Below are 19,236 nucleotides of genomic sequence, written 5' to 3'. Positions count from 1 at the left end.
TTGACCTTTCACAGAAAATTAAGTATTTTACTTTATTTTGATCAAACTGCCGCTTTGTGGGTTTAGTCATTCATATCCAACAACGCCGTGTATTCGATATTTTAGGTTCGTAATTCATGAAAAGACTTGTTTTATTTTTCTGAAATATTTGAGCGGAAGTTGCGCCCGTGATTATGTCCCGCTTTACACACGTGTGGCTCAGCGCGAGCAGGACTTGAGAGAGAGGAGACGGGCGCGGGGCTGTTTCATCTCTCTGTTCCGGTTTGTTATTGTCGGTGCCTTTCTGGGGAGCGCTCCTCCACACTGAGTACTCGCCTCGTACACACAGACAGCAAGATGGAGATAGAAAAGGAAATGAAGAAGGTGAGTTGTCCCGTCCAGTGGAGTCTCCTCTGTCCTTGTGAACAGCTGGGAACGCCCTGAAAGGTGCCCCGAGCACCGAGCAGGTGGCGACAAAACCTCGCGGTACTGATCCAATGGGTTACGATTCAATTAGTTAGGAGGCGTTTCTGACTCAAACTTTGAGACTGGAACAAATTAAAATTCATACTCAAATACACCTAACACCACTTTGGAGTAATTTCTCTTAGTTTAAATGTCGTTTTTAAAATCGTACAGCTAGGTTCACGGAGTTAGAAAGCAGCTTTTAAGTTGTCGAGAACAGTTACTTCCCCCCTTCCTGGTCAAATTACTCGTGAGGGAACTGACTGCGTGACTGATAGCGAGTTCACAGAACACTTCAACTTGCTTTCTTGTTTCATTGTGGATGAAAACACAATTTCAAAGGTTTAAAAAGGGCACAAAAGTATTCAACCTGTTTATTAAAGACGTATGTCTTCATTTGAAGCTATTGAACTTCTTCACAACAAATATAAACTCCAGTGCATTAAATTGGCATGCTGTTTTAGGTCGGCGCAAAAATATTGCAAAAATGTTCAAATAAATCGGAAAAAAGTATGTTTTACAAACAATAATAAATGTTTTTGGCATTTCTATTTAGGCCATTTATCTTCTTCTTTTTGATTTTATGGCGGTTGGCAAACAACTTATAGGTGCAAGGCCGTTTATAGCCTCAAGAATTAAAATCTAAATCCTACAGTACCTCGGGAAGTCATCTGATTAGTCAATAAGGTCCATCTGTGTGTAATTTGCTAGTGTAAATCCAGCTATTCTGTGAAGGTTTCAGAGGTTTGTTAGAGAACATTGGTGAAAGCAGCTTCATCAAGACAAAGAGGGGAAAAACTAGCGGAGACGTTTAAAGCAGAGTTAGGTTGTAAAGTGCTTTCCTGTTTTGTTTTAGGGAGCAATATTCCATCTTAAAATTGAAATTGGGAAGGAGAACAATAATCAGAGAAGCAGCTAAGAGGCTGGTTGTAACTCTTGTGAATGAATCTACAGACTGCTGGTAGATGTTAGCTGTGCTGGTCAGGCAGAAATCCATTGTTGAAAAACAGCCATAAAACTTTCAATTATGTCTTACCACAAGCCATGTAGAGGACACGTGCACTTCCAACATAATGATGAGAAAAAAATAATAAATATTACTTGTACTTGTGTCAGTCCAGCATTTCCCAGTGTACTGGCGGGCCACCAGACTAAGTGCCATTTGTTTATTTGAAATAGTTTCTTTTATACACCAGTTTTTATACAAAGATGGATTAAGCCAGGTTTATAGGTGACACATGGAATTGTGTGCAAGAGGATGCACACCAATTATGCACCCCTACCACTGGGCTTATCTTGTGGTTTTCTGGGGGAGGCCCTGCATTCTGTTGATGAAGTATTTAATCCATGCAAGAAAACCAAACATAAAATCTGCAGTTATCTATATTTTAAAAATATACTGATTCTACACTTAGCCAAATTATTGAGAGCCTTTGTGGAAAAGAGCCACAGTTTGACATTAAACATAATGCAAATTGAAAGTGTTGCATCATTTTCAGCCTGCTTCTTAGTATTTGCATTTGGCAGGAGGCCAAATTGACAAAGATAATGCAGTATTTTAATTCCACAGTAGAGAAAGCTACATAGTTTTAGTAAGTAGGTATAGGGAAAAAAATATTGGTATTGGTATCTGTTACCAATACCAAATGAGTTTTAGTACGTCGGCATATCAGATATTGACCAAACGTCCGTCAATATCGTCCATCCATCCCTTAATGAAACTAGTTTGAATACAAAGATACTATATGATGTAGTTTGAGTGTTACACATTACTGTTGCTACACAAGCTGAGATTCCCAGTGCCTTCCAAAAGTATTCCCAGTTCTTGTTCCATGTGTGTGCGTGGGTTTGTGTGTGTGTGTTGGGATTTTATGTGATGGAGCAACATAAAGAGGCACAGCATTGTCAAGTGGACGGAAAAAGAGACCGCTGTGTTGGAGGAACGTGACTCATCGGCAGCAGTATAAACACGGTACCAGTGACCCTCAGTTATACACTTTGTGATCATTTCTACTGCTGGTGGAGTAAATCATTTCTAGAGTGAATCACCCTGTGAGCCTAGCCTCATGCAGAGTCACTCATTAAACAAAGCATGGGGATGCAGATGCATACACACCCTTCCAACAGCTCCTCATTTTCACCGTGCTCAGATAAATATTTAGACCACCACATGTTTTGACCCGATAGTTTGGTCTTCTGCAAGTTTTGCTTGGATCTGAAGCTCATAAGTACAATTCAGTCTCTCTTAGATCCAGTGGTCTGTTGACAGTTTTAAATCTAATTGCAGTTTTTGCAGCTGTTGCTCGAACTCTCCTATGAGGAGGAAGCCATTGTTGCAAACAGTCTCATGTCTGCATTCCTCACCAGCAAGTGTCTTTTGGGTTAAAAATCCCTTCTACAGCAGGGGTGCAACCTAGGCTCTCATGAGGCGATGAGCTTCATTGAATAGTTACCCATATATGGAAATAAACAGCAGTAATGGGCTGAGGTGCATATGACCATTGGCTGACACACATGTTCCAAGAGAAAAACAGATGTTAAGAGTAGAATTGGTTTAAAGGGATAAAAGTTCAGATTGTTTTTCTTCAGTCGGGTTGAGATCTTTTCTTTTTCTTTGGCTGCAAACATCCTGTCACTTCCTGAGGTATGTCAAAGGTCCTAGAGCCTGGAGAAAAGGGGGAAATGTAACTAATAAAGTTTTCAGTCTGTAGCAGGTCTGTTCATTAATGTAAGGCTCATGATCAACATTTGTTTAGGTCAAAAATAGGACGCTACCAACCTGAGCTCTGCAGAGTTGCCTCTCTCTTCCAGGATCAGCACCATATGTTCATTTCCAGAAACGATACTCCCAAGAATCCACTGTCAGCCTTCAGTAGACACTTTTTCCATGTCATCTCAAAATACCTCTCTGAATTATAAATCATCACCCTCCATCAGGAGGGGGAATGCAGTTTAAAATATTACTAGCTATGTCAGAAATATGTCCATTTTGGCATCTGTGTCCATTAAAAACTTATTGAGATAATCTGTCTTGAGTCATTTTAAATTCACCTAATATTAAGTCAAGTCTAAATATTAATGATGTTTTGTTTTTTTTCTCTCTGTCTTTTCCAGGTGACTCTTGGCCATGAGTTTGGTGCCGGAGCAGCGTGCTTAAAATGCAAGGACAAATGCGAGGGATTTGAGCTGCACTTCTGGAGGTTTGCACAATCTGTTTGTGTTGACAGTGATACATGATGAGAGCAAGCACAGTGAGCAGAGGAATTTAATGTCCTGCTTTCTCACTCAAGAGCCACAATTTCTAATGTCTACATCACTGACCAAATTTAGCTGATTCCCATTTCCATTTAAAAGCTAACTGGTTAAATATTTTCTGCTTCATTATCAGAGTTGGAAGCCGAAATGATGTTGAATCTTGTTTGTGAGACAACAGTCACTGCATAACAAGGTTTTACTTATACTGAGTGTTGGTGTAAACGTTTAAGACACAGCAGAATAAGTTTTGTCCGTCTAATAACACTTAATATTTTTACGTAAATATCGGGGGCGGGAGGTTGTGCGCTTTTTTTTTTTTTTTTTTCATTGTCATGGTGACCACAGCACTGTTTGTGTCTTTGACTCTGTGCCCAAATATTTTATCAGTTCATGACACCAGAGGTACAATGGCTGGATATCTGCACGTTGCTGTAATACGTTTAGCTTTCCTGTTATTTATTTATCTCTTTTTTCATTAGTCTGAATGAAGAGCCAACATATCTCAATTGAAAATAGAGACATTACTTTTTTCATCACTGTGTTGTTCAGGGTTGGCTTTTGAAGACCTCATTAATGTAGAAAATATCTGACTCTCCTAAACACCTTCTTCACTTCCACTCAGAAGAGTGTTGTTTGTTAGCTTGAATAGTTGATGTCTAAATATGGCATGTTCTCTGAATTGATCATTTTCTGAGCATGTGGTCCACACCAGTCGATCTAAAAGTCTTCCATTTCTGATCACTTGTCGATTTAAATTTGTTTTTGTTTTATTGTTTACAGCATACACTAATTACTAGGCAGTTGATGCATAAGACAAAATTTTGTTTTTATGGACAGCATAGTCGTAAAGTCTCTGAATATGTGGTTCACTTTCAGTCATGAATGCAAATCAACTCACTTATTGTCTGCACTCAAAGTGGGAAATGGGAATTTATGATGGGGAGACATCTTTCCAATGCTTCTATGGTCACTCGGTAATAAACTGCTGCATATTTCACCATGGCCTAATAGATATAATAAAAGGAAAACTAAAGGCTTTATTCATGGAGTCAGTGTGATGTCATTGCTCCTTGGTTTAATTAAAGTGCTCTGGCAGCACCAGGAATTCACAGCCTGATTGTGTCCTGTTGCTATGGAAATCAGACACCCCTAAGATATTTATGTCGTCTTAGTATAGCTTTAACAAAAGTGAAGGTTTTGGTGTAAATTTTGAACTCCAGAAAACAGCTCAATTTGGTTTTCTGTTTAAAGCTACAAATCAGCCACAGTAAGAAGTTAAAAACAGTAAGAGCCCTCCAGGCTGCTAGCTGGGACTTCTGACTGTGCAGACCATTAAAGTCACTCATTCCCAAAGAGTGAGACCACTGCTCATAAAACTGTAGCACTCCTGGATGGATCGCCAAACTTTGTCGTCAGAAAAACTATTGGCCTGTGGCATACTTCTCACAGCAACTAGAGCTACTTTTCTTGAGTCACAAGACTTGTCAAGTTAAAATGTTTGTTCACTTTTTTTGGGGCTCTTTGCTCATCAAACTATTTAAAAAGCTAACACAGTTCAATTTGATATATTATTCCTCTTCACAGCTAAAGTTTGGTATGTTCAAGCTCAAACATGCCTAGTCATAAATGATGTCAGAGTTGACTACAAGAATGGAGATATCTATGTTGAGGCTTGTTAAAGGCACTGTGATTTGAACAATATCACAGAGGAGTAAGATAACCCTGAAGTGTAGTATGAAGCAGTTGTCATGTGATTTTGGGACGTTCATATTTACATAAACATTTCAAAAATCTAGAAACTGACAAAAACAATAGTTTGACTGCCTTGGTCAAACATGTAAAAATAAGCTGCAACAAATGGTTCAGAAAGTGCAATTAGGAATTCTAAATATAATGTACAAAAAAGCATTAAGTCACTTTGAGCTCATAGCATGGCATTAAATTGAATAGGTCTGCCCTTAGAGATTGGGCACATTGTCACTGATACCCTATCTAGAATCTTTTTCAATATCAGGACCGATGCAGACCTGTGCATCTCTAATTATGATAGTAGTTATTTAGGGAAGAATCATTGAACTGTACACAATACCTCACCGTGTCAGATTTACGTTCCTCAAAACGTGTATCTGACACTTACAAAAACCGTGTTGCTGTCTGGGTGCAATACCACATACAACACAGCAACAATTTTCTGACCAATCATACAACACTTCAGAAAGATCTTTGTTGAAATAGTTCGACCCAGGCTTGGTGTCAAATTCATAAGGCAAATGTCTGTCTGCGAACAAAATGATGCAGTTTACGTCACTCATCAATGAGAGCCATCTGCAGGACTCCATATGAAGTGTGTGGAGCCTTTAACATGACTAAACACTCTTATTTTCTTGTGCAGGAAAATTTGTAGGAACTGTAAGTGCGGCCTCGCAGAACACAACGTGTCGATGAACTTGGAGGAGAACAAAAAGGTTGGCAAGCTGTTTGAAGATACTAAGTACACAGGCCTCATAGCCAAACTGAAGACAGATGGCATTCCCAGGTACCAAGGGAACATGGTGACCATCACTCTGCCCAGCCCTGCCACTGCTTACACAGTGCCCCCTATGGCTTCCTCTACGATGGTACCTCCTTCCCCCACAGTGGCGTACGCACAGCCTGCTGTGACCTCTCCTGGGCCAGTGCCCATTGGCTCTCCAGCACAAGCCCAGGGGAAGCCTCTGGTTCTGTCCACAGACTTCACCGTCACTCCAGTCAAGGCTAACAAGGTGCCGGTCACTGCCAATGCTACAGCAGCCACTGTGGTTCCAGTCCCCAAAGATGTTCCAATGAAATCCATCACCTATGAGTGGGCACCACCAGTGGCCAACAAGCATCTGGTAAGACTCTGAATCATTCATTAACTTTTTCTGTTTAGATTTAGGGGGTCAGTTTCTGAAAAGTCTTTCTATCGGCCTCTGAAGAATTGTGAACTGTTGTTGCGCAATCCCCCACCCCCTTCTCTCTCTACTTTTCACTCTCTGCTTCCTCTTCTGAGAAGGTAGATGTGTTTCCACCTCTCTAACGGGTGAATTGAGTTTCCTAAATGTGCTGGGATTTACCCTGTCCAGAACTGAAGTAAAGTCCGTTTAAAGCTGGTCACGAGAAAGATACGCCTAGTTTCTGACGACCTCCATCCAGGTGTCCCACCCTTCTTCCCCCTGTGAATTAGCCAAACTCAGCAGCCTGCAGCCAACTAGTTTCACAGAGCTCACCTGTTAACGGTCACTCTTTCACTTTATTACAACTTGCACTTGGTACTGAGCCAGATTGGTTTTAGTGACTCGGGCGAGTCCCAAGGATGATGTTTTATGTATAGCTTTGGGCTATCAGCAACCTATAAAATATTTTATTAGTAAGGCATTTTTGCAAGGGTCAATACAGCTTAATTTAGTAGCAGAAATAATCAAATAAGTAAAATCAATCATCTAGCCTATCCCTAATGCTGACACTGCGAACTAAAAAGGGAACCTTTGAGAGAGACAGACGGAGTTTGGCGTTGTGAACCCCAGAACTGGCCTGATGATGATATGTGAAGACTTTCTATTTCAGACGTGCGCCATACTCCATCCGTCTGAACCCAGCTGATGAGAGAAGTATGATTTGAAGCCACATGTTGCTGGGCTGACAGGTTGGTCCCCATGCGCTGGACAGTCTTCGGATCTGTGGCCCCGGCTTTTCTTCAGCTGCAGAGTTCTTTGTCCGTCTCGATCTTGGCTCGAAGTTGCCTGGAGGATCCAACCAAAGATTCCTCTTTTTGCACCCACCTTTTATAGGGTTTATTCACCATTATTCAGAAAAATAGGAAAACTCCTCACATACAGCAAGTAATTCATCTAGCCATTCTAAAATGATTTGCAGACTAGATTTGACTCAAAGCGGTAAATAAAGAGGTTCCTTGTTAAACTGTCTTGTCTTCATCTGGCTTGGAGGTATTCCATTTGAAATCAAATGAAGAGTCATTTCATTTTGAGCAACACCATGGAAAGTTAGTAGGGATTTTTTTTAAATGGTGTTTTGCTTTGTAGGGTTGGTTCGGAATGTAACTTTTATAGCACAACAGCGACACTCTGTGGTCTCTTTAGGTATTACTTTGCTTCTTTCACTACTTCAGCGCAGGAAAACAGTTTTTGAGGTGATGAATAAATTCAGTTCTATGACAGATCACAATTCCTAGTCCTGGGAATTCTGAATCAAATCAAAATGCTCAAAAAATTATTTCAGTCAGCTTAAATTTTTTTTTGTACAATTGTATTTTGAATATTTCTTTTACATTTTTTTATTTAAGAAAAAGCCAGGCAGCTAAGCTGATGTGATACTAATAATTTCAGTTAAAGAATTTTATGCACAAATTTATTTTTGTTAGTAAAAATTAGGAATTTGATAATGTATGAAACCTTATAGAATTGTCTTCAGTAAATGCAATGAAATCTTTTGCTATCGTCAGTCTCACAATTTAAACAGAATCTCTTGGCTGTTTGAATAGAAAAGTTAGTTTTTGAATTAGAAATTGTTTCAGAATTGAATCATGTCCTTAAAAATTGGAGTTGAATCTAATCAGTTGTTAAAGCTAAGGCTGAAACGATTCTTCGAGTGATTCGAGTACCTCGATTATTAAAATTCCTCGAACAAAATGTATCTGCCTCGAAGCTTCGTTAAGCTAGATTTTATTATTTACTGCACCATGTTCCGGTCGGGTTGTCAGTTGCGTTGCACAGCGCTCTCACTTCTGCCTGAGTTATTGACGAAAGCTAAGTGTTAGCAGCATAACGTCCAGTTTTAAATTTCGGCCTGGGAGGATTTTATTCATTCGTGATAATTCATCTCACGTCTTCATCATTTTCGGGGGACCAATAACTTATTGGCAACTATTGCTTATTGGCAATAAGCATCCTTAAAATGACTGACGCGATGCCTGGAGTACGGCAGCTTTCCTCCTCCTGGAGCTGCTGCCTGGTGGCGGTTCAGAGCGAACAGCGAGGAAGAGCCCTGCAGGTGTATTTATACAGGTGAGCAGATGGACTGAACACGGCGGGCGGCTGCGCATTAGATGATTAACGTAATTGTGGTCTTACAGATGAAATTTATTTCATATCATCCTGGTGTGAACAATTGTGTGGCGGAGCTCACCATGACAGTACATAGCTGGTAGATGAGTTTCTGAGTGTGACCAACAAAGGTGTCAAATCCCGTCGCTAACAAGAAGCTATAAATGTCTGGGCAAGGTGAGAGCTCATCTACTAAATTGACTGAAGATGAATACATAAACCAAAAGCTGGGTATAGATATTTTTTAGTATTTGTGAGCCTGCCTCTTTATTATTAAATTAAATATAATTTCAGATTTTTGTGTAACTTTTCTTCAGGTTAATTTAGAAAGTGAGCTCTAATTATTACAGGTTAATTTTCTAAACTACAGGAATGTTGTTGTTAGGGAAGCTCAAATATGAAATAGTGAACTGATGTTGATATGCAATAGTAATACTGCTGCTATGTTAGATTTACCTATGTCTTAGTTTTTTATGTTTCTTTATCTGATTACTCAATTAATTGTAAGAATAATTGATAGATTACTCTATTACTAAAATATTCATTTACAACAGCCCTAGTTCAAATCCATTTTACTATGCTTAATAAACGGTGTTTCCCCTCTGCTGGGTCTGTTTATTTTATGTTTTTTCTCTATGTGTAAATTTCTTATGTTTTTTCAAAATCACCTCTTTCTACTTTGGGTCCTAAATGTTTTGCTCTATTATGAATATTTAGCTAAAATGTAATGGCTGTTCTAATGAATCCTACTCAGTTTTTACTCCTCTTTGTTTAGTCTAAAGTTGTATCTGAAAGAGCCATGTTGTGGTTTTCTGTGGGCTGCAAGGCAGAACAGTTTTTGTAGAGTCTCTCTGATTGGTTCTTTAATTTCTTCCCCCAGCTCTGTCTTCTAATCATCCCTCTTTAGACATTTTGAACTTGAGCTAGATTTGAATTTTCTCCCCTCCATCAGGCGGTGCGCTACATTGAACTGCTCCCACCTGAGAAGCGTCCAGTTGCCGGGACACAGGGGGCCGCTTACCGCCGGCAGCAGATGGATCGCCAGCTGCCTGAGCACGACCAGGACCCATCCAAGTGCCACGACCTGAGCCCGGCGGAGGTGAAGCAGATGCAGCAGTATGTCCGTAAATGCAAGGACGAGGCCTTGGGCGTCGGAGATGTCCTGCTGCCTGAGGAGGTGGCTCAGATTCAGGCAGGTGGAGCGGGTGCAGCAGCTGCTGGTTCTGGAGGTCCACCTGGGAGTGCTGGGTTTGGTCCTGTAGCAGCTGGAAACGTACCAGGCCTTGGAGCTGGTGGTGCCAATTCTGGACCAGTTCTTGCAGGTTCTGTTGTTGGTGGATTTAGACCTGCAGGACTTGGAGCTGGAGCAGGATCTGGATCCACTCCAGGGTCAGGGACCGATCAGTCTGCTGGCCTGGGACCAGGCAGAGGGTCCCTGGGTACCACTGCCACTGCTGGAGCCATCAACGCTGGACTGCCACAGAAGAATTTTGTAAGGAATTTGTTTTTGTTTTTAATTTTCCTTAGTTATACAGCATTGTCATGCTTACACCTGTTATGGTAATAAATTACCTGGGTGATGACTTGTCTGCTAAATAATAATGTTGTTATTTTGAGACCATTTTCAAGTAATGTAATGGTATAATAATACAAAAAAATATTCTGAAAGATCCACATACTTTAAATTTTAATTAACATGTAACACTGGAGCTGGAAGTCATTCTAAATATCAAAAATATAAAAACAAAACAGTAGAAACAAGAAGATTTCTGAAGTCTGTAAAAAAAATAAAATAATAAAAAATCTCCATTTAAAAGGATCTATTTGAGACCAAAGCAGCAGACTGAAGACTTTTATCTTCCAGTTTTTGGTAGAAAAGAGAAAAACTGTAAATTATGAAAATAGGAATGATTGGTTTTGTTTTTATTTGTTATACAATTAATTGATTTATTGCGTATTGTGGCAGGCTCATTCATACCTCAAATTATCCAAGGTAAAAATATTTTCTATAAATTCCTTTTAAAGACTCTTTTGACTAACCTTTCATCGTCTGGCTGAAAGATGTTTTTTATATGGTATGAAACAAAGTCTTGCCAGGCAAATTCAGAATGTTTTGATTTCCAAAATGTAAATGCTCTGTAATGGGCATTTGGTTTAAAAAAACAAAGCAAATAAAAAAAACACCCATGTTTAATCAGTATAGTCTTTGCTACAACTTTGTTCAAGTATTATAACACAAAACATATGTTGATGTAAAATGTATACATTTTTAAAACTAAATTTTGAATAAATAAAAAATTACACAGAAGTTTAACTATTTTTGCATAGAATACAGTGGAGTAAAACTGTCACTTTAACATTTTGTCATGTCACCACTTTATCTTAAGCAATATTGTATTACTATTGCTTGATCCCGGGAGGGGTGCTATTATTTTTAGTGGGATTCTGAGTTAACATGGCGACAAAAAAAGTAAAAAACGACCCCCAGAACACTAAAGACCTCACCAGCTGCTCTATTGTTGTGCATGTGGCCAGTCAGTCACTAAATCCTAAAAATACCCTATTTTTGAGGTCTTCCTGTGTCGTCATACATTCACTTAGAAATGTCATTTAAATTTCATTTTGTAGATACGTCCCTCTTCTCTTCTAAAGTGAAGACGGCACATCGATACTATTTACGGTTTGTCCATAAATTGTCTCTGAGTGACCCAAAGTTTTTTGATTTTTTTGGGGGAAACTAGAGTGGAGGCACCACGCCTTACAGTGAAGAAACTGAGTGCCATTTTCAACCCAAATAATTTTTTTAATCGCTGTCACGGCCACAAATATCGCCCTATTGGTATGAAACTCGGTGCTGACATTGGTACGCATGTCTGCTCTGGTAAAATGTTTTCGCAATTTTCCAAATGACTTTGAAAATGAAAGCTTTCAGAATTATGATTGTACACATGAAATCCTAATCGATAAAATCAATACAAGCTTGTGATCAGTACATATTGCACTGGAGAATGCTGATGTTATTCCCGTATTGGACACTAGGGGGAGCCGTGACTCTCCCTGTGACAGCCTTCCCAGCAGTAACCTCATCATCATGGACAGTCAGTCAGATCCTCCTGCTTCCACAAACTCAGCTGTGCAGTTTGTGCTCATTTTACTGCTACACTCATAAGAAGCAAAATGTTTAGATGACACAATCAAAGCGGTATTGATCAGAATAAGCATGTTTCCTTTTTTTAAATTATTTTTTTATTTTTTCTGGATGTAAACATATTGTAGAGGGATGTCCAAGAAGTGGTCTGTGGGCCATATGTGGCCTGAGAATGATTTTGTTTGGTATGTGACCAGATTTGAAGAAAAGTTCAAATATGACCCTCCCTAGTCAGATGATGCAGATGGAAATATTTTTAAGTGGAAAATGTTCTATACAGCATAAGGTGTTTATTTTATTAACCATGTTTTTAGCTTTCATTTCTTTTGCATTTCTGATTAAATAAAAAGTGGTTCAGGAAATCTTTTAATTAGACAGTTTTGGTTAAACAACTTGACATTGCTGCTAGGCCTGTCGTGATAAACAACAAATCAATTTATCACACAATAAATTAAAACTGTCAAACTCATTTTAATTATCGGCGTTATCGTCTCTTCCGGCCTTTTTCTCTTTCTGTTGATGACACTGAATGAAAAAAGGTTCAACTCCGCTGCTCTCCACTGACCCTCCCTTCCTCATTTCCTCAGTGTAATGTCCAGTTCACACTACACCATCTTAGAGCTGTCGGCCCATTTTCAAAACCTGAGAGACCAAACATTAGCCGATAGAAATCCTAGGTATAACCCGAACCCGATGGAACCGTGTGGTGTCCAACAATGGGCACAAAATAGTGGCTACCAGTTCAGTTAACTAATTTGAAAACCAGGCATTAATCAATGCTTTACTACAATCTACCTGCAGTGCATGTGGCTCTAGTGTCAGTGTAACGTCCTGACTGAATGAAAACCATTAGAACCTATTTATGTCTTCAGGTTGACAAACATCTGACACTTCGGTTGCGCCCTGTCAGCTGTTTGGGATTCCCCTCTGTAATTTCCCCTCAGAAAGCAGGAGGAGAATCCGTGCTTTCTGATTGGCTACCTGTCACAGTCAACAGGCTGCGTTAACGCTCCCAGTCTGGGATTTAAATTCTAATCATTTAAAATAAAGCACAGTAAAGCCTTGAGTTTAACTTACAGGAGCTTTGAAATATTTCCTTTTCATGTCCTACATCACCTTGACAACCGTTTTTCTCCTTTCCTTTTCAAGTCGTGCCATCACTGTAAGAAGCCCATGCTGCTGGGCGAGCCGGCCGTCTATGCCGATCGGGCCGGCTACGACAAATTGTGGCACCCGGCGTGCTTTGTGTGCTGCACCTGCAGTGAACTGCTGGTAGACATGATTTACTTCTGGAAGAAAGGCAAGATGTACTGCGGACGTCACTATGGAGACAGTGAGAAGCCCCGATGTGGCGGCTGTGATGAGGTGATGACAACCAATCGCTCTTAGATTGGAAACGTATGTTTGCTTTAAAAGGAGCTGACACCTGTGTGTGTGTGCGTGCGTGTGTGTGTGTGTCCACAGCTGATCTTCAGTAATGAATACACTCAGGCGGAGGGACAGAACTGGCATTTGAAGCATTTCTGCTGTTTCGACTGTGACTGCATCCTGGCTGGAGAGACATATGTGATGGAGAACGACAAACCCATCTGCAAACCCTGCTACATGAAAAACTACGCTATGGTGAGTCTGGCCTCCTGACTTTGTTCCAGGAGAAGTTGTCATTTTTAACCTGGAACACACACATGCACACACAGAGAACTGGGGAATTCTGGGAAGTTTTAGTCAATGGCTGCTCTAACACTCCACTGCAGGACTTTGGAACATGTTTTGTGCTTTTTTTTATGGTGGGTTATATGGAGACATTATCTACATCAGATGGTTAATTAAATAAAATTGGTTTGTAATAGAGAGCAGAGGTAACAGCTAGTCTAAGTGGAACCATATTCATAGTCTTTCTACTATCTTTAAATGACTCCAATCTTTCTCTTTGTGACTTTACATCATGTCATCATGTTGCCTTGATTCTTTCATGCGTGTTTCAGATTTAGATTCACTTTATTCGTGTCCCAATTTGGGCAATTGATATTGCAGCAAGTATAAAAAGCTAAAAGACAAAGTATCAAAGATAAAAAAAAAAACCCACATAAAATAAAGATCAAGACATAAAAGGAGGAACACAGCAGTGTTTCGTTATTGGCCAACAGTTACTACACTGTCAGGTGCAATCCCCCTACCTTATTCTGTATTAAAAAGAGATATTGCTGTAGGAACAAAAGAGAACTTGTACCTGTTACTTTTTATACCAGGAAGTCTGAGCCTGATGCCAGAAGGTAGAAACTGGAACTCAGCATGTCAAGGATGAGAAGAATCAGCAATAATGACTTTAGTTTTCCTAATGATTTGTTTTTTACACAGTTCTGTAAGTGAGTGTTGATCAACCCCTAAGATCTTATTGATATTACTCAGCTATTATTCTGCTAAGGGCATTTTTTGGTCTAATACTAAGATTCCCAAACCAACCGAGGAGGGAAAAGGTCAACACAGATTCAATATACGATCTATAAAATAGGATCATCAATGATTTATCAACTTGAAACTTTGTGAGCCTCCTTAGACAAAATAATCTTTGCTGGCCCTTTTTTTGTACGTTTTCTGAATGGCAGGTATTCAATTTTAACTTATTATCCAAAATAGTCCCCAGATATTTAGTTTGCTACTGTCTCCACTATCTGACCTTTGATTACTGTTTGATTTGTGTTATTGGTTTTCTGTCTAAAATCAATACACGTCCTTTGTTTTCTGTACATTTAATAAGAGAAAAGCTTTATCACACCAGTCAACAAATTCATCGACCACAGGGCCGTGGGCATCATGTTCATCATCATGTTGAAAAATCATCTAATCTCCATGGCAACCATTCAGCTGTGCAAAATGCCTGCTTGGATCTAGCTTTGCCTTTGAGACTCAGCTCCTCCTCAGAGCTCCAGCTTCCAAACATCCACCTCACAGAGCTTCCCCTCCCCCACTACTCCTCCACTCAGCTCCTTCAGACTAGCTAGCAGTAATTAGTAAATATCTGCTGGAACTGAGCATCTGCTGAGCTCATTATAGGAGCTACTTGTCAGTGAAACACTGTTAAAAACGTTGTTAAAGGGTTAATGGAGTCAATAACTTCCCAAAGGCACCGGTTCAGAAAGAAACTGGACCTGAGACCAAGGCCCAATTTAAGAAGATAAATTACAAAATCAGATGTCTTTTTAGTCATAATTTGATATACATAGCATTTTTATAATAAGCGAAGTTAACTTGTTAGAGCTATAAAATGGCACTGTATGGCTGGAAAAGGCATAATACTGTCTCTTTAAATAAATGGAATTATTTAATCTGGAGATTCTACTCCATGAATGGCCATTCCAAGAACTACAATGTGTTGAACAAGATAATGCAAATTTGTGACGGGTAACAAATAAATAAAAATCTACAATGAACCAGTCAGGCTTTTCTTAGATGTTTGATTCAGATTGCTTTTAAGGAACATAAAATAAAAGAGTCTTTTTGTAAACTTTGTTTTAGTTAAACAATTAAATCTAAAAAACATTGACTAGAAATCAATTTTACTGAACTGAAAGTGTTTTATGAAGCCTGTTGATGTTTAAAATAGACCATCCATTATGGTGGTTCCAGTCAGGGGCAGTTTTAGTTAATATTTAAATAAAATCATGTCTTTAGATGTTTATTTGACCTTCACGAAGCTATCAGTTTGTATTTCTACTGCTTAACATTTGTTTACAGACTTGGTCACCTGTAAATGATTTATGTGTAAATCATTAATGTATAAGGCAGTTGAAGTAGAAAATCAATGAAAGTGTTTATTAAAGGAAAGATCATGCACCATGACAACAACATCAACACTGTGCTCATCAGCCAAAGCTTTTAGCACTAACAAAAACAGGAAGATGTTAAAGAATGTTGCAGCTTAACGAGCCAGACAGACCTCATGCTTTCTGCTGCTAGTGTAGCTGTTCCCAGATCAGAACCCACCTTCAGCAGAATGGAAGCTCTGAGGTTTTGACTGATTTGTTTGGATCTTATTCACTTCAGCAAATCAGAAGAGTGGCTTTTAGAAATGCGTATATTGGATGATCTAAACAGAATTGAGCTGATTTTAGGTTACTGGATAAGACATATTATTTAATATACTGTTAAAATGTTAAAGGTAAAGCCTATACATAAAGGGAATTACCTCTTACTGCCAGCTGGGAGTTATTATTATTACTATTAATGTAACATAATGATTGCAATACTTTTTTAAAACGTGTATATGCGTTTCCATCCGATACTCATTTGTAAATATTAGGATGGGTCCTTTGCATGTGACCTAGCGATCTGACCAGATACGTGAAATATTGAAGGAGGAGGACTGGGATTTGATGTCATGATGTCCTTCTTCTTCCCAGAAATGTGCCTCATGCCAGAAGGCGGTGGAGCCTGAGGCTCAGAGAGTTTCCTACGGCGAGCACCACTGGCACGCCGACCCGGACTGCTTCAAGTGCTCTGGTTGCACCAAGTGCCTCATTGGCCAGCGCTTCATGCCAGTGAAGAACTGCCTGTTCTGCTCCGTGGAGTGCAAGAAGAAAGTCATGACATAGACTGACCTCCATGTCTTCCAGAGCACAGAGAACAACAGTGGACAGTGATGAACAGGAAGTGATGGCTTGTAGTTGGGTTAACATGTTAGTGTGGCTGTTCCCTTTAATATAGAAAGCTACTGCAGGAGTGTCTTCAATTAAGGGTAAGGGGTCGGGGTTGACTTGCACTGAGCTTGTTTACAGTTTTTACATGCCCTTATTTTGACATATTCTACCCCCAAACCACCAGCTGTTCATTACATACTTCAACTTTACGTTATCTTCCCAACTCTGAGCTAGAAAGTGGTAAAAATGTAGACAATAGCATCATGTTCTGGCTCTAAGCATTGCTGAACTGCCACATCTCTGATTTAGAGTGCACATGTAACAGGTGTTAAATCAATTCTGCAGTGTTTTTATAAACCACATTATCATGTACAATGAGTGACATGAAAAATACAAGTCTGCTGTCATCCCACACTCCGCTCTGCACTGTAGCGCTCCACATTGTGCTGATGTTTCATTGTTTATTTGTTTTATTCTTAGAATAAAAATAACATAAAGTCATGTATTCTGTAGCTTCAACTGACAGCAAACAGCCCTTCACCTCAGCAGTTTGAAGAGAGATATTTTCTTAATCACATACTGAGAATCTAACAAAAGAACATTCTAAGGAAATCATAGAAACTTTAAGGATTTTTTTAATACTCCTTTTGACTGTCTCATGTGGGATCCAAAGTTCTACTGAACCTTCAGATACTAAAGCAGGCTCTTTACTAAGTGGAATACAATCTTTATTGATTAATGTTTTATCCAAAATAGAATCGGTGAGGATTTTCCATTATAACTTTTAACATTAGAGGACTCATTATTCTAAGATTTACAGCAAGCTTAGACTCATAATAGACAATCAGCACATTTCAGACAGGGGAAAATGTATGTTTACAGAAAAACTACTGTGCTCAGTTGAAGAATGGCCCTCATAGCCAAAGTTTGATTGATTTTTAATCATCCTTAACCGCTAACATGCCCCTGACATTACAAAACAAATCTCTTGCCTTTTCAGTGTGTACACAGGTCTATATAAGTGATATTTTATCATTTGGTTTTCAACAGAATTTACCACTATTGCCATTTATACACATATATACCACTGATGTAAAACTAATCCAAGAGCTGTTTAAATGTCACAGCAACTACCCAGAAATACCAGTTCTTCAGCTCGTGCTACACTATGCAGACTTTCTATATTCACTCAACTTTGTATGTCCAAAAGACTGTCCAACCAACGCTAACCCGACCTGCTTCATTTATAATAACCAGGTGACATCTGAGTGAAGTTGTCAAATGTTTGTGCAGCAAAAACTTTCATTTGTGCTGCTATAATTTCAAGGATATTGTTTCCAGAGGTCATGAAACAAGGCGGTCCACATTTCCAAAACCTAACAAGACATGATGTCAACTGTGTGTAGCAAAAATTTTCATTTGTGCTGTTATAATTTTTAAGACATTTTTTTCCAGTTTCCTCACTTAACCCCACATTAACATATCAATTAAAACTGATATTAATTGTACTATGTTAGTGCAGCTGAAATATTATTAGCATGGTTGGTAACAAATTTGCTTGCAAATTTGGACTGTCTGGTTGACGTCTGACCTTTGGAAATATTTATTAATATCTTTAAAATGGTAGCGGCACAAATGACAATTTTCACTGAACAAACATTTCACACCAGTTTGGTCTAATTTGAAGAGGATGGATGGTGCAACTTCACTCATGCTTACAGGCCACTTGAGGGCGCTCTATATAGAGCATTAAACTTTCATTGCCGGATTCCTGGAAATTTTATACACATGGTCTCAATACGCATGTAATATCCAAATTATTGGTCTTCTATAGGAGACATAGTATCTAGCTGCAATGAAAGTTGATGTCTCTCATAAGAGCGTTGTTTCTTCATGCTTAAAACTTGTAAAGCGCATTTTATGATGCACCAATGTGCACTGAGTTTGACAGTAGCCTGACTGACAACTGGGAGAGCGTTGACAGACACGGTAGCAGCAACCATGATGGTGAGGTGGAAAAATGTCACAATGTGGAAGCTGCATACAATTCAAGGAAGCTCCATCTCTCAGGAGGCCATTGTCTGAAACACCAGCCACCTAAAAGGTGCTCTGCTATTTCCCCTCTTTCAACCACAGCTCTGTCAGTTGATGAGAGCGAGTTGCCTCCCCAGCTCTGAGTTCAGTCTGTTGCCATTCCTTGTTGTCGTCCTGCCTCCATGTTGCTGGAAGTTTGACTGTTTTCACCATCGCTCTCTGATTTGACCTAATAGAAGAGCTGGCTTTGATCTTGGCAAACGTAGCAGGATTAGAATATAGGAGAAGACTTTTGTGACTGTGAGATTTGCATGTGATTTGTTTTATGCTTGAATGTCGATGACCTGCAGTTTAATTTGCATTGTGACTCTTTAACTGGAATTTGCATCATGCTAAGCGAATTTGTTCAAACCACCTTTATAATCTAAAGTGGAAACTGGTGCTGTATTTTTTCTGGAGGTTGCATAAAATGGAACATTTTTAACCTGGATTTAACCTTGAAAACTAAATAATCCTCTAAGTTTTCTAAACCCTCTCATGGCAAAGCTGGGGGTGGTCCCGTCAGACCATCAGTTCCCAAAACCACACAGAAATTGAACGCAAAGCAAATATAATCTATATTTTCCCCAACAGATAT

At 39.3% G+C, this 19,236-nt stretch overlaps 1 protein-coding gene across 1 annotated transcript; it reads left to right on the top strand.

Moving 5' to 3' along the window:
• The first annotated feature begins 174 nt into the window (after positions 1 to 174).
• tes (testis derived transcript (3 LIM domains)) lies at positions 175 to 17,066 on the top strand. The gene is made up of 7 exons (XM_044125757.1): positions 175 to 363; positions 3,559 to 3,644; positions 6,092 to 6,572; positions 9,733 to 10,272; positions 13,078 to 13,293; positions 13,393 to 13,551; positions 16,329 to 17,066. The coding sequence occupies exons 1-7, from the start codon at positions 337 to 339 to the stop codon at positions 16,518 to 16,520; spliced, it is 1,701 nt and encodes a 566-aa protein (XP_043981692.1). The 5' UTR covers positions 175 to 336; the 3' UTR covers positions 16,521 to 17,066.
• Positions 17,067 to 19,236: the final 2,170 nt, after the last annotated feature.

This window comes from Gambusia affinis, linkage group LG08, assembly GCF_019740435.1.
Source record: "Gambusia affinis linkage group LG08, SWU_Gaff_1.0, whole genome shotgun sequence".
NCBI lineage: Eukaryota > Metazoa > Chordata > Actinopteri > Cyprinodontiformes > Poeciliidae > Gambusia > Gambusia affinis.
Note: the sequence above shows the minus strand (reverse complement) of the source record. Positions and strands in the feature narration are given on the sequence as shown.